General features: G+C 48.8%; 1 protein-coding gene across 2 annotated transcripts in view; it reads right to left on the bottom strand.

Annotated features, from left to right (window-relative positions):
* kiaa0825 (KIAA0825 ortholog) overlaps positions 1-26539 on the bottom strand; it is a 755168-nt gene that overhangs the window by 508840 nt on the left and 219789 nt on the right. Inside the window, exons 7-8 of one of the 2 annotated variants that reach the window (XM_085988737.1) lie at positions 19258-19476; positions 300-565 (exon numbers count right to left, since the gene is read on the bottom strand). In XM_085988737.1, the coding sequence (XP_085844863.1) occupies positions 300-565; positions 19258-19476 (485 nt within the window). The remainder of the gene's footprint in view (positions 1-299; positions 566-19257; positions 19477-26539) is intronic. The other variant, XM_085988745.1, reaches the window with a different exon arrangement.

Genomic DNA, 26539 nt, shown 5'->3' with positions numbered 1-26539 from the left:
GACAAATTTAAGTTCTCTTCTCACTAAAGTAGTAATATCATAATAATATTTATACAATTCTCATTATTTTACTTAAATATTTTGTCCATGGTGTCAATTATTGTACACAGAAACTGCAAACTTGTTTTCGTGATTTTTTTTAAAATACAGAGGTAAATAACAGCTCTATATATCAGCAGTATTGATTATTCTTTTCTTATTAAGCAGATATCATCAGATGCAGTTTGGTAACTATGAAACACAAATTTATGTAATTGATTATTTGCATTTGCTTAAATGCTTAAGTGCAGAGGACTTACCTTTTGCTTGTCTCTTTCAGCAAATTCTCATATTCAGTTAAGTAATTATGGATGAATATTGCTGTGGAAAGGATAACATACAGGTTTTGTATTGGAACCTTGGAAGGGACCTCTTTGCTTCTCTCTTCAAGTCGAGACAGGACATCTGCAGCTACTTTAGAACAGCCATCCACAAAGTTTTCTCTAATTTCCTGAAGAAAGATCTCACTGCTTGCCAGAGCCAATGGAAGTAATGTGTCAAGTTCTTCCATGAAGTCAGAACAAAACTGGGGAAGAATAAATGTAGCATCAAGTTATTTGAAGCCTGATAAAACAATATAATTTATGTACTCCTTGGACACAATCTTGTATCAAGAAAATTATATTGTACAATAATGTATGAGAGCTGTGATAAAATAGGTTGACTCACACTAATATAAATTGTTTTACTATAAATGCTTACTGTTGTGAAAAAGACAATTTGTGAAAGCGAAATTTAAACTATTTCCACAAAATAGTACTCTATTGCTGTGTATTCACTTTTATTATACGCGATTGCTCAATGGTGAATTTCAAGAACACAAATTAATGGAAAGTAAATGTCAATAATGATTTGTAATTCAGAGTTCCCTTTTATAAAAGTTATTGTACAAATAATTATCTTGAATGTATGTGGTTACAGAAGACATACTTTATTTTTGTTACAAAGCTTAATTTGTTATATCTAATAACATGTAACAAACAATACTTCATAGTCAATTACTACAGCATTTTTTAACTTGCATATAGGCATTAATGTGTTTGAATATTACTTAGCAAATTAAACCACTTTTGTACCACTAACCAGACCAGAATACCACAAACACCTCTGTTGGATTCCTATGGGAAAGTAACAGAAAAAGTTCCCCTTTCATTTGATGGTATTAAATTATGATTTAAGGAGTGTATTCAAATTCATTTAGAAACACAAAAGTGGTCATAGGTTTGTAATAGGATTCAGAAACACAAAATATGATGAGTCAGTCATGTATAATAGTTCAACCACAAAAAGTATGGCTGCGATTTTGCTGACCTCAGCGACGTCAGTGGCGGGTCCGGACCCCGCTGGCTAAAATTAATTTACCTTGATTGGGCTTGTTAAGCCCACGTTTCCCGGCCAGTTAGAGGAAGCAGATCTGATGACGTCATTTGATGACGCGTCATCAGCCGGTTTCCTTAAAGGGAACATGTCCAAATTTATTTTGACAGTTCTGCTGTCAGTGTTCTACAGCATTGAGGTGCTGCAAACACTGACGAGCACTGCACAGAGGTGCACGGCTGCACCCCGGCTCGCCCATGACTCCCTCCATATGCTTATAGAGGGAGTCACAGCACGCAGGGAAGTCCTCTTTCCTTCCTGTTGTGTCTCAAGGGGTTTTATACCCTTACCTATATAACAATTAAGAAGGACTCCGAGGTGGAGAGTTTAGTTAACGGCCATTTTATTTACAACTAGCTGAAGTGCCCGGCGGTGCCGAGGCTTTTTCGAGGGAATGTTGTTGTTGGAAGAGAGAGAGAGAGCGACTGGGGTGAAGAGAGAGCGACTGGGGTGAAGAGAGAGAGCGACTGGGGGAAGAGAGAGAGCGACTGGGGGGAAGAGAGGGAGGGGGGGAGGGGGAGGGGAGGGGGAGGGGGGAGGGGGAGGGGGGAGAGGGAGGGGGGGAGGGGAGGGGGAGAGGGGAGGGGGAGGGGAAGGGGGGAGGAGGAGGGGAGGGGGAAGAGGGGAGGGGGGGAAGGGAGGGGGGGGAAGGGGGAGGGGAAGGGAGGGCGGGAGGGAGGAGGGGGGGACGGAGGAGGGGGGAGGGGGAGGGAGGGAGAGGGGGAGGGGAGGGCAGGGAAGGGGGGGAGGGGAGGGGGAGGGCGGGGGAAGGGAGGGGGAGGGGTGGGGGAGGGCGGGGAGGGGGAGGAAGGGAGGGGGAGGGGAGGGGAGGGTGGGGGGGGAGGGGAGGGGGAGGGCGGGGAAGGGAGGGCGGGGGGAGGAAGGTAGGGAGGGGGGGAAGGGAGGGCAGGGGGGGAAGGGGGGAGGGAGGGCAGGGGTCGCCCCCCCCCCCGAGGTGAAGACCGCCGATTGCGCGCGCAGCAGGAGCTGAGACTGTCGGCCGGCGGGCCCGGTTGCCAGGGTAACCGTGACGCTGACCAAGCCAGAGAGAGAGACGCTGCGTCTCAGCTGCTCCTGCTGCGCGCGCGGCCCCCCACCCCCCCGCCCGAGGGTCGCGCCCCCCCCCCCGCCCCCCCGAGGTGAAGACCGCCGATTGCGGCTGCGCGAGACATCCGGCGGGCCCGGTTGCCAGGGTAACGCTGGACGCTCAGCAAGCCCCGTCCCCCGGCCAGCCAGAGAGAGACAGCGGGTCTCAGCTCCTGCTGCGCGCGCACCCTAGCGGCGCTGGGCTGAGGCTGGCCCTCCAGCCTTCGAGTGGGGCCGGGAGGTGCCTAGCTCGGGCGTGGTTGCGGAGGAGACGCCGAGGCTTCTAGGCCTACCTGGAAAAACGGGGAAAGGTAGGAAAATTAATGAGATTAGATAAGTTAATTACTTTCTAAATCATTTTTTTTTAAAACAATATGTATTTTAAAAGCAACGTTTTTTTTTAAGACGTAGAAAGCGGGAAAAAGAAAGGAAAAGTTTGGAATCAAGATGGCGGCGACTCACCTCGGTTCAGAACGATAAAGCCCGGCCACACACGCACCGATTGGCCCGGCGGCACACGCCAGCAACCCGGCGTACGATTGGTCAAGCTCGAGGTCACTCTGTCGGTCACTCTGTCGCTAATGAGCGGATAATGAGATGCTAATGAGCGGAATGTTGAAGGTTTTTGGGATACCGCGGGCGCAATTTTAGCCCGGCCGAAACGTAAATACGCTTAAAACCGTCTCGGAAGCGTAAGCTTTCTTTGGAGGTAACGCGCGCGTAGGTACGCCCTGTAACTTTTGAGTGCATACCCGCAATGCACACGCGATGACAGACAGATAGACAGATAGACAGAAAGACAGAAAGACAGATAGACAGAAAGACAGAATGACAGAAGTACCGATTTATATATATAGATGTGCTTCTTCACTCAATGCACCACATTTCCCATAGTGCATTGCAAATCACCACTACGGTATCCCATGTGGGACAATTCAAAATACACAACATATTTCCTCCCCCTTAAAATAGAATGTCCACAAAACAGAATAACTGAAAATGACTATAACTTTGGAAGAGAGGGTAGACTGCCTCTACATTCCACTAACCCTGGGGATTATTCTGCCCCATGCACACAGGCTAGCACTAACTGTAACTAAGGCGCTTTCTCTTTGGGGGTAACGCCTAGTCTCAGGAGCAGGCTCTGGCTGGCTCGCCCGTGACCCTGCAGGCGTGGCTTCCTCCCTCGATGGCACAAGAGTGGATGGTGCCACCGTCTCAGGGTCGGACGACCAGTCCCTGCTGGAGCCCCCAGCAGGTCCTTGATCCTCTGTTTCTTGGGTTACCTGTGGCGACTGTCCTGGCAGTAACTGATCTACATGCCGTCTCCATGTTCGGTCGTCTCCGGTGCGGACTCGGTATGAAACGGGGCCCGTCTTTTGAATGACCGTAGCCGGGACCCACCGCTCTGGGGTGGTGTAGTTACGTGCGAGGACTTTGCCCCCCACCATAAAGTGTCGTTCTTTGGACCTCTGAGCTCGTCTGCTGACTTGATCCTGCTGATTGGCGTGCACCACTGCTTCTGTGGACGTTGGCCTCAGCAGGTCAAGGCATGTCCGTAGCTGCCTTCCCATGAGTAGGTAAGCAGGAGATGCTCCAGTCGTAGCATGAGGCGTGTTTCGGTATTTCAGCAAGAAAGCATTCAGGCGCTGCTTTAGAGGAGCATCACTTCTTGCCGCTTTCAACGCGCGTTTCAGCGTTCTGACAAATCTCTCCGCCAATCCATTCATGGATGGATGATAAGGCGCGGAGAACGTGTGCTGGATTCCATTGCTCTTGAGGAACTCCTCCATCTCCTGGGATGTGAACTGTGTTCCATTGTCGGTTACGATCTGCTCCGGCAGACCAAATCGCCCGAACATCTCTCTCAGAGTCTCGATGGTTTTCTCCGTAGTGGTAGTGGACATTACTGCAACCTCCGGCCATTTGGAATGGGAGTCCACCGCGACCAGGAACATCGCTCCTTCCACTGGTCCCGCGAAGTCCAGATGGATCCATTGCCATGGTGTCGCCGGCCATTCCCATGGATGCAGTGGCGCTGCTCTTGGCGTATCCCTGGTTGTCTCGCATGATGGGCATGATTCCGTTTCAACTTCAATTTCATGATCCAGACCGGGCCACCAGAAGTAGTTTCGTGCCAGCTCCTTCATCCGGACAATACCACAATGTCCTGAGTGCAGCTTGTTGAGGACATGTTTCCGCAGCTTTGGTGGTATGATCACTCGCATGCCCCAAAGGAGGCATCCTGACGTGACAGACAACTCCTTCCCTCTTGACAGGTAAGGTAGGAGCTCAGGTGGTGCATCTGACATCCATGATCCATCTCCTCGCATCGCCCGATCCAGCACCTTGGATAGCGTAGGGTCCACTCTGGTCTCTGTCTTGACCTGCCGGGCCGTGACGGGGCATTGCTCACCATGTCAAAGTAGAAAATCTTCTGCTCACAGCCTTCAGAGGGCACAGGCAGCGGAAGTCTTGACAATCCGTCTGCGTTGCCATGTGCTGCTGACCTCCGGTATTTGATGTTGTAATTGTGAGCACTTAACATCAGCGCCCAGTGCTGCATCCTGCACGCTGCCAGGGAGGGTATTCCTGTGTGTGGACCAAAGATCGATGTCAGAGGACGATGATCCGTCAGCAAGGTGAATTTCCTTCCGAACAAGTAGTGATGGAACTTTTTGATTCCAAAGATGATGCCCAAAGCCTCTTTTTCGATCTGCGGGTATTTCACCTCTGCCTTGCTCAGGGACCTTGACGCGAATGCAATCGGCTTCTCTTCGCCTGAGGGAAAGATGTGGGACACGACTGCGCCGACGCCATAAGGCGACACGTCACAGGCCAGCTGAATCTGCAATGACGGGTCAAAGTGCGTCAACACTCTGGGGTCAGTCAAAGCTGCTTTGGCTTTCTTGAATGCAGCTTTGCACTCCTTTGTCCACGCCCAGGCCTTGCCCTGACACAGCAACTCATGTAATGGTTTCAACAGTGAAATCAATTTTCTGTAATAGTTCAGGAGACCTAAGAATGACCGCAGCTGGCCGACATTTGTAGGTGCAGGAGCGTCGGCAATGGCTTTCACTTTCGACGGTGCTGTGTGTAGGCCGTCCGCGTCGATGACATGGCCTAGGTACTCCACTGATGGCTTGAAAAATTCGCATTTGTCCTTGCGAATGCGTAAGCCATATTCTTCAAGTTTTCCCAGTGTCTTCGTCAGGTTCTGCAGATGCTCGTTGTCGTCCTTTCCTGTGACAAGGATATCGTCGAGATAACATTGTACCCCTGGAATGCCGCTTAAGATCTGGTCCATAGCCCGCTGAAACAATGCTGGTGCTGACATTATACCAAAGGGTAGGCGGCAGTACCTGTAGAGGCCCTTGTGGGTGGTGATGGTGAGGTACTTCTGTGAGTCCTCTTCTACATGCATCTGCAAGTAGGCTTGGCACAAATCAATCTTGCTAAGCTTCTGACCGCCTGCTAGACCCGTGAAAAGATCTTCAATGATGGGGAGGGGGTACTGTTCAGCTGAGAGCACAGGATTCACTGTTACTTTGAAATCTGCACATAAGCGAACCGCGCCGTCACTCTTCATCACTGGTACCACGGGCGTGGCCCACTCACTGCGAAACGGCACCAGGACCCCTATCTTGACCAGACGCTCCAGGTCAGCCTCCACCTTTGGTCTGAGGGCGTAGGGAACGTTCCTGGCCTTCAGGAATCGTGGCTGGCTGTCAGGCTTCACCTTGAGTTTGACCGTAATCCCTTTCATACTCCCCAATTCTCCGTCAAAGACAGCCGCATGCTTTGTCAACACTGCCGCTAGCCCCGCCTCTTCGACTGACACCGCATTCACTTTTTTCCAATCCAGATGAATTTTCTCCAACCATGGCCTGCCCATCAGGGATGGATAGTCACCCTTGACCACGTAAACTGGCAGCATCATGGTTTGTCCATTAAGCTCCACCTTGACCTCCGTCTTACCCAGCATTGGGACTGTTTCCCCAGTGTAGGTCTTTAAGATGAGCTTGGCCGGCGTCAGTGATAGGTGGTTCAGTTTTTCTTTGAATAGCTTCTCTGAAATCAAGGAGACAGCGGCCCCCGTATCCAGCTCCATTTTGACCGGTATTCCCTCTAGTAGTGGAGTGACTCCATAGCCTGATGAGCCTCCATTCACTGTTAACACATGGAGATTCAGTTCCCCATCAGAGTCTGTGTCACTGTCTTCCTGTTCTTGTTTCACCATGTGTAGGTTTTTCTTTTTAGAACGCCAGTTGGATGTGTTTCCTTGTTTGTTTTTGTGTGTCTCTGTGTAGGATTGTTTGCTTTGCCCTTTACACACACGTTCAATGTGTCCTTTCTTTTCACATTTCCGACAGGTCAGGTCTTTACACCAGCAGTCAGATGGCTGATGACCTGACCTTCCACATCTGTAACACTCTCTGGCGCCCCTTGCATGCTTATCCAGTGTAGCTGCTACCCTGTGCACTCTTGTTGCAGCCCCCAACAGCTGTGTATCTTTAGCTGCTAACTCCATAGACACAGCGAGCTCCACTGCTGATTTAAGCATCAGTTTGTCAGTCGTGAGCAAGCACTTCTGTGTTGCTTCACATCTTAATCCACACACAAACCTATCACGGACAGTGTCATTTAGAATTTCACCAAACTCACAATGCTCAGTTAGCTTCTTTAGCACTGCAACATATTCGGCTATGGACTCACCCTCCCCTTGGTTTCATTTGTGAAACCTGAACCTCTCGGCAATCAGCAGCGGCTTGGGTACGAAATGTGTTTCCAAAACTTCCACAATCTGATCATATGTCTTAGCGCCGGGCTTATCCGGGTGCATCAAACTCCGTAACAAGCCAAATATTTTTGCTCCGATCACACTGAGGAACGTCGCCACTTTCACGTCATCTTTGATGCCATTTGCAGTCACGAAAAATCCGAAACGCTCTGTATAAGCACTCCATTGCTCCGCCGTTTCATCAAATGGTCCAAACGCTCCGGTTAGCATGTCCATTTTATTATTTTTTTTTTTACAGTCCTTTTCCTCCACTTCGTTTCACTGTACCGTTACTCTCCCCCTTCTTATTTGTGTAACACATGAACCGCCACCTTTACGAGGTGATTGCATCAGCACTAAACTGCGGGTGCGCCATTAAGAAAAGACAGGAACTTCTTACTTTAAACATCGCCGATTCCAGTGCAAAGTGATGCGCAAGTCCGTCGTCCTCGTTGCCAGTTTTGTTGTGTCTCAAGGGGTTTTATACCCTTACCTATATAACAATTAAGAAGGACTCCGGGGTGGAGAGTTTAGTTAACGGCCATTTTATTTACAATGTGCTTCTTCACTCAATGCACTACATTTCCCATAGTGCATTGCAAATCACCACTATGGTATCCCATGTGGGACAATTCTAATACACATTCAAAATACACAACACTTCCCATGAGCGGAAGAGACCTCCCCAGGAGATCAATACAGCCTGGTTGCACATTGCAGAGGAGGGCACAAGCAGGGATGTGGTCAGGAGGACCTGGGTGCAGTGCCACAAGCCTTTCAATGATCTCAGTAGATCACAAAATATTAGTACAAAGCCCCACTCAACCTCATCCTGCTGTGTCTCTCATCACATCTCCATCACTCTGCCTTCCCTACCCTACTCCTGCACATCCTTACTCACACCAACTTACCTTGCACCTCCACCCATCCCTCTATCTATATTATCACATCCCCATCTCACTAGCCACCCCTCACACTCACCCTCATCCTAGTGCAATCATACCAACGAACAACACACAAGGGTAGCCACTTGGGTCTTTTATGCAATGTTCATGTAAAGTTTCTGTTAATGTGCTGTCAAACACAGAAAGCTTTATTTTCAACACTTGGCGTTCTTGGACAGATTTGTGTGCACCTTTGGAAGTGGCTTAGTGAGTTGCAGTGAATGGTGAGGCATAACGGTACCCCAGCAATGGTCATGAGTGTGAAAGGAATGGCTTGGGCATTGTAGGGATGCATTATGGTGTTGGTGTGGGGTGGTGCCAACCTGGTGCATCATGTGGCTGCCAGGGTGTACAGCATCAAGTGAAGTAAATCTGGCCATGGTGAGGCCATCCCTGTGCAGCATCAGTTGATTGCGGAGAAGGTTGGTGTTGTTGTTGGCGCTGCTGGTGTGCCTGGTGCTGCTGGTGTTAGGGCTGATTGTGGTGGGATTCTGAGGACCAAGATGAGAGAGTATAAAGGGCACCCACGCTAATGGAATAGATGGCAGGTAAAGTAGAGATGAAAGAAGCGATCTGTCAATGTTGAGAGAGGTAATGAGGTCAGACTGGATGGAGACTTGTGTAAAGCCTTGCAGCATGGCGAATCTGTTGTGGAAATGCAGTGAGGAAGAGCTTGTGGCTGAGGGAAGATATCTCTGTAAGATGGGAGCTTTCACTTTACATTTGAAGCTGTCAACTCAACAGCTGAATCAATGGCCACTGAACTCCCACCTCAGCTTAACAGACGTGATCCCCGAGCTGCGAGGACCCCGTGGGCGAGCCCATAAAATCAAAAGGTGAACTCAAATGTATTCTTAATGATCTCTAAACAAGGTCATAATTACCTGAATTGGGTGCCCCGCTGACAGACCCGACATCGGGGAAAGGCGTGTGGCGGCGGGTTCACAGCGGGGTCCCGGCCCACTGGGGAAATAAACACTTTCCCGCCACCAATTGCGCCCACTGACCCCCTCAGAAAATCTCAGCCTATGTGTTTAGGGATATGAGGAATATATAAAAGGATCTTGCCACACAACCATAACGATTTGGAACCATGACTGTGATGAGTTGGTCAATCTCATTTTTGGCAGTGGCCAATGCCAAGACTTCAGTGTACCGCATTAGGGAGAGGAAAATTATCTAAGGTTTCCTCTCTTTGGGCTCGATTTTCAGTGTGCCGTGGAGTCGGGTTTGGAGGCGTGCGGGGGATTAAATTCCCGAAATCGGGGGTCCCGACCCCAACCCGCCTCCATGCCAGTTTCAAAGGAGGCGGGTATCCACCCTGCACTGGGACCTGCCTACCTGAGGTGGGAAGGGATTAGTGCCAATTAACTGCCTGTTAACAAGTAGTTAACATGCAGTTTTTAGCCTAATCCCTATTTTTAAGCTTGAACTGTGGGATTCCCGACGGCTCCAAACCACGTCAAATTGGAGGAGTCGGGCCGTCGGGTTAAAGGATTTGGAGGGGTCGAGATGTCAGTGTTCACGTGAGTGATGTGTGCATGAATGCAAAGGTAAGGGTGTTTGGTGTGTCTAAAGTGATTAAATAAGTTTTACATACATTTTCTTACCTTTTCAGCCTTCCTTCCTTTCGGTTCGGGGAGTCCCTCATCTCACCGGCACAGAAAGCAGAATGGCTGCGAACTGTCAAAAGTTTCTGTGCAGGAGAGATTTCTAACTGAGTCTGTGGAGAAGGGCTCAGTAAGGCTGTTAGTGTTTGACAGCTTCAAACAGCTGTGAAACACTGATATATCATCTGTCAAAACATCTTGACAGATGAAATTTCAGTCTGTGATGTCACCTGTTGCCAGGTGGCCCTTAATTGGCCTGCTGAGCCCGCTGGGCGGGCTCAACAAGGTCAATCAAGTTAAAATCGCATGGATTGGCCGCATCTTGATGGAGGCGGGACTACAACCCTGAAAGTTGTAGTCCCGCCTCCAACCTGACTTCTGAATGAAAATCCAGCCCTTTATCTTTATCCAGTGACCTTTTCTGGGGAGTGCATGGGTGGATGGATGCCAGCTATGGGTAGGACCAAGCTCAGCTGTGATAGCCCTCACTGTCAAATAAACACCCAACAGTCACTGCCCAGGCTCACAATGAAAAATGACCTTTGGGTAAGGGCAAGGGAAAAAAATCAGAGAAAGAAATTGAAGGAAAAAAGCATAAAAACCAGAAAAATGGCTACACCTGTTACCAACAAGGCTAATTGTCTGCTGAGATGCATCTCAAAGGTATATGAACATATAAAAAGAAGGGAAAATAAAGGTCATCAGCCTCACTAATGCTCATCCTAAACATTGCATGGTGCAATATTATGCACCACTTGCTCCAACCACTAGTAAAGCTAATTCCTGGTGGAGGCAATAAAAAAAATGCTATGACTCCCTAAGACAATCAAGCAAGCTCTAAGAGACCACAGTTATCCATGACATATCACCAGATACATTTAATTAACCATCCTACCATTCTTTCTCATCCTCCTACGAAATGTCCAAATATCCTCAGGAATTTGAGACTGCAAAGAACCAAAAAACTTGACTATTAGTCAAAAAAGGTAACATTGGTGAGGCCACATTTGGAATATTTGGACACAGTCCTTGCCACCAGGGATACGGTCTCCAGCTCAGGAGCAGGAGGAGGAGCAAGATGAGGAGGAGGAGCAAGATGAAGAGGAGGAGGAGGAGGAAGAGGAGGAGGCAACCCAGATAGCCCCTTTCTGGTCAGAATATCCGGGAGCGAAACATCCGCCTGCAGTACGAGTGAACACAACCCCAATTCCCTATTCATAAGAACATAAGAAATAGGAGCAGGAGTAGGCCAATCGGCCCCTCGAGCCTGCTCCACCATTCAATAAGATCATGGCTGATCTGATCCTAACCTCAAATCTTCTATCACTGTGCATCCACCCGAACCCATGTGATCTCCCGGGAGAGGCGAAAAACCAGATAAAGACCCAATGGCCAATTTGGGAGAAAAAAATCTGGGAAATTCCTCTCCGACCCATCTAGGCGATCGAAATTCTTCCAGGAGTTCACTCTGTCCCTATATTTTCTACAGTACTTACCTTCTGTAAAGGCGATCTCCACCCCAGCCAGGAACAGGAATAAAACCATCTCCTGAAATCTAACACAGAATTAGAACACAGTAGGAGCAGAACCAGGCTACACGGCCCCTGGGCCCACTCCACTACCCACAGGGCCATGACCATTCCGAACCTAGACTCATGTCCAATTTCCTGCCCGCTCCCCGTAACCCTTAATTCCCTTTACTTCTAGGAAACTATCTATTTCTGTTTTAAATTTATTTAATGATGTAGCTTCCACAGCTTTCTGGGGCAGCAAATTCTACAAACCTACCACCCTCTGAGTGAAGAAGTTTCTCCTCATCTCAGTTTTGAAAGAGCAGCCCCTTATTTTAAGATTATGCCCCCTAGTTCTAGTTTCACCCATCATTGGGAACATCCTCACCGCATCCACCCGATCAAGCCCCTTCACAATCTTATATGTTTCAATAAGATCGCCTCTCATTCTTCTGAACTCCAATGAGTAGAGTCCCAATCTACTCAACCTCTCCTCATATGACCACACCCTCATCCCCGGGATTAACCGAGTGAACCTTCTTTGTACTGACTCGAGAGCAAGTATGTCTTTTCTTAAGTATGGTCACCAAAACTGTATGCAGTATTCCAGGTGCGGTCTCACCAATACCTTGTACAACTGAAGCAATACCTCCCTGTTTTTATATTCCATCCCCCTAGCAATAAAAGCTAACGTTCCATTGGCCTTCTTGATCACTTGCTGCACCTGCATACTAACTTTTTGAGTTTCGTGCAACAGGACCCCCAGATCCCTTTGTACTACAGTACTTTCCAGTTTCTTGCCATTAAGATAATAACTTGCTCTATGATTTTTCCTGCCAAAGTGCATAACCTCACACTTTCCAGTATTGTATTCCATCTGCCAAATCTCTGCCCACTTACTTAGCCTGTCTATGTCCCTTTGCAGGTTTTTTATGTCCTCCTCACTCACTACTTTCCGTCCCATCTTTGTATCATCTGCAAACTTTGATATGTTAGTCCCACACCTTAACTTCCCGCTGTTACTGACCATCACAGTGTCCTCTTGGCCACAATGCTGAAATAAAAGCCACCACAAAGCAAGCATTCCAATCAAACTTTACCCATATATGCATCCAATATTACATCAAAAAATCAACTAATCACTCTTGTGCATTCCCTTAGTGACTGTCTTGTGTGTGCCTTTGCCTATCCTAGTGCTCCTAGGCAGTGCTACCCCTGTGGCTGCGGCATGGATGGTGGAAGGCTGCTGTCACTCAGCAGCGCATTCAGCGCTTGGCTGCATGCCACAATCATGTAAAGTAATGGGCAGCATGAATTTTACGTGCTACCTGCAGTCCTCTGAAAGGGTGTGGATTACTATCACATTGCGATCCCTGCCCCTGTTTTCAGGGGATACTGAAGTTCTAGGCTAGATTTTATGGTTAAGTTGTGCAGCACCCAAACCTCCTGTTTGATAGGTGACAAAATGAAGCAGCTGCTGAATGAGGTCAATGTGAAGAATGCTGCCCTGTTTGACATCCTCAGAAGACAACAGTGCAGTATGCCTCATATGGGTGGTTGTCACAGCCAACATTGTGCACACTACCCGCAGAACCTGGGAACAAATGCAGGTGAAGAAGGCAAGCTTTAAGAAAGCCAACGTAATATCATTTAACAGTATAATTTTCCAAGTAGATGGTCCAAGTATGCATGCTGCAAAATGTTGCCTATCAACCTGTTCCACATTTACTGTTAGACCATGTCTACTCTTCACATAAGTTTACAGCTTTCATTGCCTATCACGCATGCACATCCACCAACAAGGCACAAGCTGCAACTTACAAGAGTTGGCAGACTTAAATCTTCAATGGGCTTGACACACAAAAATTTGAACATAGCAAACTACGTAGGTATGAGGGGCGAGTTGGCTAAGGTAGATTGGGAAAATAGATTAAAAGTTATGACGGTAGAGAAGCAATGGAAAACATTTTTTTTTAAATCATAATTCGCAACGAATATACATTCCCCTATGGAATAAAAACACCATGGGAAAAGTGGTCCAACCGTGGCTAACAAGATAAGTTAAAGATAGTATTAGATTAAAGGAAGAGGCTTATAATGTTGCTAAAAAGAGTAGTAGGCCTGAGGATTGGGAGGATTTTAGAATTCAGCAAAGGATGACTAACAAATTGATAAAGAGAGAAAATAGAATATGAGAGTAAACTAGCAAGAGACACGGCTATTTTAGATCTAGTATTGTGCAATGAGAAAGGGTTAATTAATAACCTAGTAGTAAAGGGGCAGAGTGGCCATTAAATGATAGAATTTTATATTGAGTTTGAAAGTGATTTAGTTAAATCCGAAACTAGGGTCTTAAATCTCAACAAAGCAAACTACATTGGTATGAGTGGCGAGTTGGCTAAGGTAGATTGAGAAACTACATTAAAAGGTATGACGGTAGAGAAGCAATGCTTAGCATTTAAAGAATTAATACATAATTTACAACTAATATACCTTCCTTTAAGGCACAAAAACCCCACAGGAAAAGTGGTCCAACCATGGCTAACAAGAGAAGTTAAAGATAGTATTAGATCAAAGGAAGAGGCTTATACTGTTACCAAAAAGAGTAGTAAGCCTGAGCACTGGGAGGATTTTAGAATTCAGCAAAGGAGGACCAAGAAATTGATAAAGAAAGGGAAAATAGAATGTGAGAGTAAACTAGCGAGACATAAAAACAGACTGTAAAAGCTTCTATAGGTATGTAAATAGGAAAAGATTAGTGAAAGTAAATGTGGGTCCCTTACAGGCTGAGACAGGAGAAATTATAATGGAGAATAAGGAAATGGCTGAGAAATTAAACAAATACTTTGGTGTGGATTTTCTCAGTGCTGTCGGGATAGCGGGTTGCTGGATGCCGGTCCTGCTCCCGGCTGCAGCCGCTATGTCAAAGGGATTTTCCCTTGATTGGCCCGGCCAATTAACAGGAAGCAGGTCTGATGACATCATATGATGACACGTCATCAGCCGGTTTCCTTAAAATGACCATGGCCATATTAAGTTTGACAGTTGTTCTGTCAGTGTGTGACAGCATTTAGGTGCTGCAAACATTGACAAGCACTGCATAAAGGTGGACGCTTGTACCCAGGCTCTCCAATCACTCCCTCCATATGTTTATGGAGGGAGTCACAGCACGCAGGGAGGTTCTCTTCCCTTCCAAGGGCAGAAGAGACCTCCCCAGGACACCAATGCAACCTGGTTGCACATTGCACAGGAGGGCAAAAGCAGGGATGTTGTCAGGGGTCCCTGGCTGTAGTGCCGCCAAACTTTCAATGATCTCAGTGGATCACGAAACGTTACTGCAAAGCCACACTCAACCTCACCCTGCTGTGCCACTCAACACATCCCCATCATTCTGCCTTCCATAACCTTCTCCTGCATATCCTTACTCACACCAACTTACCTTGTACCTCCACCCATCCCTATCTACTTTATCACTTCCCCATCTCACTAGCCACCCCTCACACTCACCCTCATCCTACTGCAAGCATACCAACTAACAACTTGCAAGGGTAGGCACTTGAGAGGTTTAGCCAATGTCTATGTGAAGTTTCTGGTAATGTGTTGTCATACAGAGAAATCTATATTTTCAACGCTGCCCCTTATTGGACAGATTTGTGCGCACCTTGAGAAATATCTTACTGAGTTCCAGTGAATGTTGAGACGTAACTTCCCCCGCTATAGTGATGAGTGTGCATGGAATGGCTTGGACATTAAAGGGATGCTTTACAGTGCTGGTGTGGGATGGCGTCAACCTGGCGCACCATGCGGCAGCCAGGATTTACAGCATCAAGTGAAGTTAATCTGGCCATGATGATGCCATCGCTGGCCTCCCAGGCAGCAATGTTGTCAGGGGCTGATGCCATGTGTCCTGTGCAGCATCAGGTGATGGTGGAGAAGGTTGGTGATGTTGTTGGTGATTTTGGTGTGCCTGGTGGTGTTGGTGTTGGGGCGGATCGTGGAAGGATTCAGAGGACCAAGGTCTGATTTTTTCAAGGGCACCAATGTTGCTGCAATAGATGGCAGTTGCAGATGAGATGACAAGTGATCTGCCAAGGTGAGAGAGGTTGTTCCAATGAGGTGGCGCTGGACATACAGTTGGCTCTAAACACTTGCAAGCTAAATAAATCTCTATATGTATTACAAATGGAGTAACCAACAGTTTCTGCGCTCTGAAACTGACCATCTGCAACATGGCAACCTTTGCACTACTTCTGCAGCTGTCAGCTTATCAGCTACATCAGAGCAGACTCAACTCACGCCAGGGTGAGCTGGCGTGTTCCCCGAGCAGCGGGTAACCCGTGGGGGAGCACGTAAAATTGGAAGGAAGCCTCATAATACCATTAAATTGGCTCTTAACAAGCCATTTAATGTGCTCAATTGTCTACCCCGCCGCTTGGTGTCGGGTCAGTTCTCCGCTGACAGACCCGACACCTGGGAAACTCGCATGCAGGTGGGTTGACAGTGGTTTTCCTACCCACTGTCAACCTTTGCTATTCTAACAGCAGACCCACCTCCAAACTTGCCCTCAGAGTGCCGGCAAAATTCCGGCCTGTGTGTCTGTCTTCACGGAAGAAGACGCAAAAAACTTCCCGGAAATAGTGGAGAACCAAGGCTCTAGCGAGAATGAGGAACTGAAATAAAATTAGTACCAGTAAATAAATAGTCCCTGAGAAATTAATGGGACTGATGGCCTACATCGTAGGGTTTTGAAAGAGGTGGTTATAGAGATAGTGCATGCATTGGTTGTCATTTTCCAAAATTCCACAGATTCTAGAACGGTTCCGACGGATTGGAAGGTAGCAAAAGTAACTCCATTATTTAAGAAAGGAGGGAGAGAGAAAACGGGGAACTACAGACCAGTTAGCCTGACATCAGTAGTAGGGAAATGCTAGAATCTATTGTTAAGGATGTGGTAACAAGACACTTAGAAAATAATAATAGGATTGGGCAGTCAACACGGATTTATGAAAGGAAAATCGTGTTTGACAAATCTGCTAAGAGTTTTGTGAGGTTGTAACTAGCAGAATAGATAAGGGGGAACCAGTGGGTGTGGTGTATTTGGATTTTCAGAAGGCATTCAATAAGGTGCCACACAAGAGGTTATTAAACAAAATTAGGGCTCATGGGATTGGGGGTAATATACTAGCATGGACTGAGGATTGGTTAACGGACAGAAAACAGAGAGTAGGAATAAGCGGGTCATTTTCAGGTTGGCAGGCTGTAACTACTGGGGTACTGCAAGGATCAGTGCTGGGGCCTCAGCTATTCACAATCTACATCAATGATTTTGATGAGGTGACCAAATGTAATATGTCCAAGTTTGCTGATGTTACAAAGCTGGGTGGGAAAGTAAGTTGTGAAGAAGATGCAAGGAGGCTTCAAGGGGATATAGACAGGCTAAGTGAGTGGGCAAGAACATGGCAAAAGGAATATAATGTGGTAGGAAAAATAGAAAAGCAGAGTATTTTTTAAATGGTGAGAGGTTGGGAAATGTTGGTGTTCAGAGGGACCAGGGTGTCCTTGTACACGAATCACTGAAAGTTAACATGCAGGCAATTGGGAAAGCAAATGGTATTTTTTTTAAATTCGTTCATGGGATGTGGGCATCGCTGGCAAGGCCAGCATTTATTGCCCATCCCTAGTTGCCCTTGAGAAGGTGATGGTAAGCCGCCTTCTTGAACCGCTGCAGTCTGCGTGGTGAAGGTGCTCCCACAGTGCTGTTAGGGAGGGAATTCCAGGATTTTGACCCAGCAACGATGAGGGAACGGCGATATACTTCCAAGTCAGGATGGTGTGTGCCTTGGAGGGGAACTTGGAAGTGGTGGTGTTCCCATGCGCCTGCTGCCCTTGTCCTTCTAGGTGGTAGAGGTCGCGGGTTTGGGAAGTGCTGCGAAGAAGCCTTGGCGAGTTGCGGTAGTGCATCTTGTAGATGGTACACACTGCAGCCACAGTACACTGGTGGTGGAGGGAGTGAATGTTTAAGATGGTGGAAGGGGTGCCAATCAAGCGGGCTGCTTTGTCTTGGATGGTGTCAAGCTTCTTGAGTGTTGCTGGAGCTGCACTCATCCAGGCAAGTGGAGAGTATTCCATCACACTCCTTACTTGTGCCTTGTAGATGGTGGAAAGGCTTTGGGGAGTCAGGAGGTGAGACACTCGCCGCAGAATACCCAGCCTCTGACCTGCTCTTGTTGCTACAGTATTTATGTGGCTGGTCCAGTTTAGTTTCTGGTCAATGGTGAACCCCAGGATATTGATGGTGGGGAATTCGGCGATGGTAATGGTATGTTGGCCTTTATTACTGCAATTATATAGGGCCCTGGTGAGACCACACCTGGAGTATTGTGTACAGTTTTCATCTCCTTACCGAAGGAAGCATATACTTGCCATAGAGGGAGTGCAACGAAGGTTCACCAGACTGGTTCCTGGGATGGGGGAGAAATTGAGTAGACTAGGCCTATAGTTTAGAAGAATGAGAGGTGATCTCATTGAAACATACAAAATTCTTATAGGGCTTGACAGAGTAGATGCAGGGAGGATGTTTCCCTGGCTGCGGAGTCTAGAACTAGGGGTCACAGTCTCAGAATAAGGAGTCGGCCATTTAGGACTGAGATGAGTAGAAATTTCTTCACTCAGAGGGTGGTCAATTTTTGGAATTCTCTATCCCAGATGGCTGTGGATGCTCGGTCGTTGAGTGTATTCAAGACAGAGATTGATAGATTTTTGGATACTAAGGGAACCAAGGGATATAGGGATAGTGTGGGAAGATGGAGTTGAGATAGAAGATCAGCCATGATCTTACTCAATGGCAGAGCAGGCTCGAAGGTCGGAATGGCCTACTCCTGTTTTTATTTCTTATGTTCTTATATTCCTATGATGCATGGTCACTTACTGACAAACAAGGTGGATTACAGGATGGGCAGATGGCTGCCATTTCCCTCTACTTTGGGAAATTTAACAGTGCAGTTGCATTGGACGGTTGTGTCATACTGCTCCTGCTATTCAGTGAGAAAGAAGATGAAAGGGTTGGCCATGTTGATTTATGCATCAGCCATGTGTTTGATGCATGTGTTGGCAGCACAATGGCTCAGAATGCAGATGATCCTTATGCTAACCAGGAAAGATGTGAGGCAAAATTGTTGAGGAATGAGCTGATGTTCACTGTCAATGACAGAGGAATCCCTATGGTGTAGTTAGCTGCAGGTGTCCTTACAGCAGATGGCACAGGTCTGCAATATGCTTCATGCTGACTTGCAGCCTACAGAGCCAGTATTCCACTGTAACTGCCACAGAGGTGTACCAAGACTTGCAGATATGGTTGGTGGCATAATGATGAATCTGGTTAATTTGGCTCTGGTGTAACTGTTCTCCCTGGCATGCCTTCTTTTATTTTGTAGCATTGATCATGAGTAGTGCATATGTGTGTTGATTAACACCTTTAAAAAAGGGCTAGATTCTTTTTTGTTTAGGGATGAGATTGTGGGTTATAACAATATATATATATCGACATAGCTGAATGCTGTGTGGAGCATGATACACCTGACCTGAAGGAATATGGAAGACAATAGGGTTAGGATGCATAATACATGACGTAAAGTTAGATAGAAATTCTGAAGATTTTCTTGATTTATCTTTGGATCATGGGGAGAAACTGTCTAAAGCCCTTGAAGAGCAGACTGCATGATCTGCGGGTGGAAAGGGCTTAACAGGCCAAATGGCTTTATTGGCTTTTGTGCATTTTTACATTCTTTTGAAAATGGTAGTTATTCAAACTCTTGAATATTATGGCTGCTGTATGAACTGTTTGTGACGTGCTTCTATTATACCTCACATTTTTTACTGAGTACGTCAATATTCCGTTATGCTGGTATTACCTTTGCGACTTTTTTGGGTTGCTCTTCCTCCATGCACTGATCCCACGTAGCTTCCACTGGCTGAATGCATGTTGCCAATCTTTTACTTGAGGTGTACTGATTTGTTTCTTGCTGAAGGCATCTTGAACATGCATTTTCAATTACCACTTTCATGCAATGGGCTGCAGAAGGTGCTAGGCCCTTAAAAGCATTTCTCCAGTCAAATTCAAGAGAAACAGACTACAATATAAACAAGCAATACAGTCACAGTTAAATACTGTAGTAGAAAATACAATTTAAAAAAAAAACGTGCAAATGATACACAAATACAATGGGCTGGATTTTAACTCAGGTGCGGGTTGGCGTCATGTTATCCGAATTTCGTGTTTCCCACACGAATCTAAATGGATGTGGGTGATTGATGCAATTTTAACATAATTGGCCAATTGATTTCCAGCGTGTGGGAAGCCTTTGCAAATGGGTTTTTCATGACTGAAAGTCCCCTCCGATTACGTCATCATTGCTGCTGCATTTAAGGTCCACAGCAAGTCATGCTTCTTCTGCAGACTGCCAAGCTTCTTGACTGTGCAGTGTGAGGGAGCTGCAGCAAAAATGACAAGTGGGAGGGCCAGATCAGCTCCTCACTTTGACGAGGTGGCACTGCAGGCATTAGTGGATGGGGCTAGGGCCAACAGGGAGGTGCTCTTCCCTTCATCAGGGAGGAAGAGGCCTCCCACTCAGACCAAGGCTGTGTGGATACAGGTGGCTGAGGAGGTCAACTCCTTGGGAGTCACCCGCAGAACCTGGATACAGTGCAGGAAAAGATTTCATGACCTTCAGCGCACTGGAAAAGTGAATATGAATTTCCCATCACCCTCAATCTGATCCCCATTGCCTTTCCTCACCAGCACTCAGCTTTAGCAATCTCTTCCTCCACATCCCACTTGACACTGACATCCATGCACCCTTACCCATTCCCTCTCTCTCTATACTCACATTCACAGAACTATTCCACCATGCAGTCCTCACACTCCCTATCACTCTGATGCTTTGAACACAACTGACAACACACAGGGAGGCCCTTGGTCTTGCAACCTCACTCCATCTTTGTCTCATTCTAAGTATCTATGCTATGCAATCTCTACACTCCCTCCTTCATTCTCACTCAACCTCCACTTGTCTCCCTCATTGCAGGAAAAGAGAGCTCACAACAAGAGAGAGCGAGCCAGGACAGGAGGAGGGACAGCCTCATTAGCCTACCTGACCCCCTGGGAGGAGGCCGCCCTGGAAATTATGGGCATTGAGGATGATTCACGTGTGGGGGACGGACAGACGGGTACAACACAGCAAACTGGTGACAGAAAAGTTTCCCATCTCTCTCTTTGACATTGCATGAGTCGCTGATAATGATTGTGAAGCTGTAACAGATGGACTTATGAGCATCTGCAAAAAGCTATGTGCGTGTAGCCTTTGCATCACATCTCTGACTCTTTCCTTTACTCCCCCACAGGACCATCACAAGCATCCGTCCCCACTAGCCAGGAAGAAGAAGCTGAGCAGCCAGACTCCTCAGAGGAATCTGCAACCTCTGAGGGCGCAGCTTCAGCATAATTCAGCGCACCCAGCACCAGCACAGACACTCACACCTCGGTGGGGCTTTCGGGACATAGAGTAGTGTTGTCACCTGGTGTATCACAGCTCACAAGTGAGCATCAGTAGATTGTGGAGGCAGGGACAGCAGTGGAGAGTCCTAGTCGGAGGGCGCAGGACTCTGCCAGCTCGGCTCAGCAGCATGTCGCCCCTCTGCCTCTGGGTCCATCCATAAGAGCAGAGGTGATGGAACTCCAGGCACAGATGCAGGAGTCTCTGGAAGGTTTTGTCTCTAGGGTCGCTGCGAGTGTGGAGCAAATGGAGGAGTCCATAGCGAACATGAGCAGAGCCTTTGTGGAGTCATTGGCGCATGAACGCATCACCACGGAAAGGATGGCTACCTCTGTGGAAACGATTGCTACCTCCATGGTAAGGCTGGCTACCGTACAGGAGAGGATGGCTATGGTAGAGGAGAGGAGGGCTACGGCCATGGAGGAGCTTAGTCGCCAGGGTATGGAAAACATGGTCATTGTTCAGAATAGAATGACATCTCTTGAGGAGCGATGGGCATCTACTGAACAGAGAAACCAGACCTTCATGGAAGTCCTTCTGAGTAGGACTGCCATTGCAGATACAGGTCCCCATGGCCCCCCTGATGTGCAGCAAGGAGCTCTCCAGCCATTGGAGGCGCTGAGGGGGACCTGACCCATGAGAGGGAGGTTGGTGGCATACCTAAAGGAAGCGGGGACTCCTCTCCAAGCGCTCACACTTCCATGCCACTGCAGAGCCCTCGGTCAGAGCCCCACCGGAGTCCACACCCAAGTGAGATAGACGTCTCAACCCCTACACAGCCGCAGGAGCAGCAGACTGTTGGCGAGCCCTCACAGGCTTGCAACCCCAGAGGACGCCCGCCAAAGGTGTCGAGACAGGAACAGCAGGAAAGTGAGCAAGGCGCCTCCACATCTGCTGAAGCCACAGGGGAAGCACTACGTAGGAGCACACGTAAGAGGAAGATAAAGCACAAGTAGTCACAAGGATAGTCACTTGGGTGGAATTTTGTGTTTAGTCTAAAAATGCCATCATGTCGTAATTGTACATAAAAATTCTGATGGCAAATGTTGCAGTTGTGGTGTCTGTCATTTCGCTATTGGGACTTTCACGTTGAGGCCTTAGGAATACTTGCAACTGTCAGTATGGTGGTCGGAGTGCTAGGAATCCTCTGGTTCTTGGCCATTGTCAATGCTCTGGTAAGAAGCTGTGAGGCAAAGGTGTTTGATTGACTAGGCTAAGCAAATCTGGCCAGGATGAGTGCGTTCCTTGCATCCCGGGCAGCAATGTTCTCGCGTAATGCTGCCGCTGGTTGATGGGCCTCTGCAGGATGTTCGTTTTTGCACTCCTCCTCCTCCTCCTCCTCATCTGAGGAGGATATGTGAGAAGCCACTTGGTCCTCAGGAATCTGCAAGCCACGACGCTGTGCCATGTTGTGAAGTGCACAGCAAGCCATGACGATTCTGGAGACACTGGCTGTTGAGTACTGCAGGGCTCCACCTGATCTATCCAGGCATCTGAAGCGCATCTTCAGCAAACCGATGGTTTGCTCGATTATGGTTCTGGTGGACATGTGGCTGGAGTTGTAGCTCTCCTCAGCTTCGTTGGATGGTCTCCTCAACAGCGTCATCAGCCACGTCCTCAGGGGATAGCCCTTGTCTCCAAGTAGCCATCTGTTAAGTTGATCTGGTGGACTGAATAGCGGAGGCACACTAGACCGGTGCAGTATGAAGGAGTCATGGAAACTGCCAGGGTACATGGCACAAACATGCAAAATTTCCTTCTTGTGGTCACACACCAGCTGAACGTTAAGGGAGTGGAAGCCCTTGCAGTTGACAAAAATACCTGGATTGCGATGGGGTGCCGTAAGGGCCACATGTGTGCAGTCAACGATGTCCTGCACCCTTGGAAAGCCTGCCAGATGAGCTAATCCAACCGCTCACGCCGTGACACTTGCTCAATCCTTGGTGAAATGGATGTGATTGTGCGCGAGGGCAAAGAGGGCATCGGTTACCTGCGTGATGCAAGTGTGTGCAGCCGCCTGGGAGATGCTGCTGATGTCTGCTGCTGATCCCTGGAATGAGCCTGAGGCAAAAAAGTTGAGTGCGGTGGTGACTTTGACGGCCACAGGTAATGCTTGTCCACCTGGTCCTCTGGGCAGCAGGTCTTGCTGTAGCATTGCGCAGATGTCAGTCACTACCTCTCGCGAAAGTCGGAGCCGCCTTTGGCACTGCTGCTCAGACATGTTGAGATAGGTGACCCTGCGTCTGTAGACCCTGTTTGGGGGGTATGTCCTGCGCCGACGGGCTTCCAGGCGCTGGCCCCTTCTGGCCTGTGCAGCCTCAGGTGGGTGAACAGCAGCCTGGCGCTCCTGCTGCTGCTGCTGGTGCTGCTGTTGTTCCTGGTTCTGCTGGTGCCGCGGCTGGTGCTCGAGCTCCTCTAATGCCCAGATGGGAAGGAAATAAATGGCTCCCATGCTTCTGGTATATGCCTCCGTTGAGGAAGCGCTGAGTGAAGGTGGCGAGAGGGGTTTCCCAGGAGGCCACACTGGAGATGGGTGTGAGGCTCCAACTTTCCACAGGTGTGGTTAAGCCTTGTAAAAGTTGCCCCAGACCTGAGACCACTAAGTCCTGCCACCTGCAAATGATGGCTGATCAAATCTCCTCTTTAATGGTTGACCTGCAGTTGATAGTCAGCAATCCAATAGTGCTCCCGCCAGGTTTCACATTCGTGTTTCCCACCAGGCGTGTTTTACGTGGGAAAAGGGTTAAATTTGCAAGGGCCTTTTAAAATAGGATTATAGAGGCCATATAGTGGTTATTAAGGGCCTTAAAGACCAGTCCCGCCTGTTGGATGCGGGACGGAGTCGGGACCATCAGACACGCCTGAGTTAAAATTGCTCGGAGTCGGGAACCAGGCGACGGGGGGGGTCCCGCCCGCCAGGTTTTGCGATGTTAATCCCCCGCACACCTCCAAGCCTGAATATCGAGCCCAATAAATCTGAAATCAAGAATAAAAACTAGGAAAATTTAGAGGTAAAAGGTTCAGGTTCATATGATTTCAAATTATGGCCTAGAAATTGGGTTGGTAGCACCGGCGCTGAGCGCCTAAAGAGGCCTAGAATTGGGGCGATGCCCTATGTTGGGGCGGGTGCTATAAAGATAGCGACAACTCAGATATTGACTTTACATTTAGCGCCTGCGCTAAGTGTTTGCGCGTGCCCGCGAGCGCAAGCAGTTCATGACGTCATTTCAGTGTGCAACGCCTTCTAGGAGCGCCTGAGCGCATATTGGGTGGCGCCCGGAGCCTTAGCACCCAGCGCTATTAGTGACAGTTCGAGGGAGGGCTAACAGGCCCTTCTTGGAGTAGGGGGGCGCTATTTAAAGGGGACAGCTTTAGTGCAGATTCTTCTGCCACTTGGCCTGCTCATTGTGATCGTTGCCAGAGAGAGTTGGTGAGCTAATGTGGAGCGGAGTTCTGGGAATGTAGCTTTACAGTACTTGGGTCCTTCAAACCTGTCCAAAGCACTTGCAGCACTACACCTCAAAGCCTTTTGACCAACTGGCATCGGAATGAGAGCTTGTTTGGAGGGCCAACACTGCCCAACACTGTGAAGGGGCAGAGAGAAGGCGGGAGAGAGGGCCGGGATTGGCCAGAAGGAGGAGGGCCAATGGAGGTTGGCCAATCCGACGGGAAGCTGCGAGGGTCTTTAGGCAGCAGGTGACAAGCCTTGACATGTCGGAGGGGCAGTGTTTGGGAAGGCTCCGATTCTGGAGGGACATTGTTACTGATCTGTGCCACCTGTTTGGTCATGATCTGCAGCCGCGTGAACGCTGCAGAACCTCTCTGTCCGTGATGGCTAAACTGACTGATGGACTCCATTTTTATGCTAACGGATCCTTTCAGTCAGCCATTGGGGACATTGCAACTGTCGCTCAGGTTGCAGTCCACTGTTGCATCCGGCAAGTTACAGAAGCCCTTTATAGGCGAAGGCGTCAATTCATTACCTTCCCTCGGACCCTGCACAAGCAGGCGGAGGGCGCGCAGGGTGTCGCTTCTATTGCGGACTTCCCCATGGTGCAGGGGGCGAGTGACAGCACACACTTGGCTTTGAGGGCGCCATGCCATCATCCTTAGGACTTCCGCAGCCGCAAGGGGTTGCACTCCCTCAACATGCAGCTGGTCTGCGACTACCGCCAAATCATCATGGCAGTCACCGCGCATTTCCCAGGGTGCAGCCACGATGCCTTTATCCTGCGGCTGACCTCAGTTTGTTACCTTTTTGAGGGGCTGCCTCGAAGACAAGGTTGGCTTACTGGGGACAAGGGCTATCCTCTCTGGCCATGGCTGATGACAACACTCCGTGTGGCCGACACCCCAGCAGAGGAGCTGATCAGCAGCGGCCATCAGGCGACCAGGCACAGTAAACAGCACACTATTGGTGTTGTAAAAAAGCGTCTCCAATGTCTGGAAGATTCGGGGGGATCCCTGCAGTACTCGGCGCAGCAAGTGGGACACATCGTCGTCGTCTGCTGCATGCTCCACAACTTGGCGATTCGACGCACACAGCCAATTCTAGCTGTCCCTCAACGACCAGCAGAGCAGGCGGAGGAGGAGGAGTATGAGGATGAGGAGGAGGAAGAGCAGGCGGAGGAGGAGGAGGAGGAGGCGGAGGAGGAGGAGTATGAGGATGAGGAGGAGGAGGAGGAAGAGCAGGAGGAGGAGGAGGAGGAGGCGGAGGAGGAGGAGGAAGAGCAGGCGGAGGAGCATGAGGAGGAGGCGGAGGAGGAGGAGGAGGAAGAGCAGGCGGAGGAGGAGGAAGAGCAGGCGGAGGAGGAGGAGGAGGAGGCGGAGGAGGAAGAGCAGGCGGAGGAGGAGGAGGAGGAAGAGCAGGCGGAGGAGGAGGAGGAGGAGGCGGAGGAGGAGGAGGCGGAGGAGGAGGAGGAGGAGGAAGAGCAGGCGGAGGAGGAGGAGGAGGAAGAGCAGGCGGAGGAGGAGGAGGAGGAGGAAGAGCAGGTGGAGGAGGAGGAGGAGGATGAGGAGGAGGCGGAGGAGGAGGAAGAGGAGGAGGAAGATGGAAGGGCTGCTGAAAGTGGAAGGGCCATACGTCAGAGGCTCATCTGGACTCGTGTCGAGACCCCTGTGGCGGAATGATGAGAGTCTTAACTCATGCGCACTTTGGATGTTTGAGGGCCTCTGAATGCCAGCATCACTGAAACTAGTCACATGCACCATGCCACATTGAAACTTCTGTTTATTGGCACAAAAGTTTTCATTACAGCTAAACAACGTAATGTCAACAGAAACCATAACTTTCAAAATAACTGTGAACTGTTCGGCAAAGCCGCAAAACTCCACAAACCTTCTGCAAATATAACAACAGGTGAGGGTGTCCTTGCATTTGGACAAACAAACGTCTCAGTACCTCATTCTACAACTGGCCCCGTGAGGGAGAACGACTTCTCTTTTGCGTCCGGCCCCTTCCCTCCCTGCTGCTCTGACGTAATTGGACCCCAGTGGCGGCCTCAAGGCTGGGGGATGCCTGCTGACTGTCTGGAAGCGCAGAAGCCCCTGAGGGACGGCCTGGCCGACCTCTGGGCTTGGAGGGTGCGGACGCAGGATGCTTGATGGGACCATGGCTGGAAGCAGTGTGGCCTGCAGGTGG

This window comes from Somniosus microcephalus, chromosome 1, assembly GCF_052327205.1.
Source record: "Somniosus microcephalus isolate GS21.2 chromosome 1, FLI_Smic_1.0, whole genome shotgun sequence".
Lineage (NCBI taxonomy): Eukaryota > Metazoa > Chordata > Chondrichthyes > Squaliformes > Somniosidae > Somniosus > Somniosus microcephalus.
Note: the sequence above shows the minus strand (reverse complement) of the source record. Positions and strands in the feature narration are given on the sequence as shown.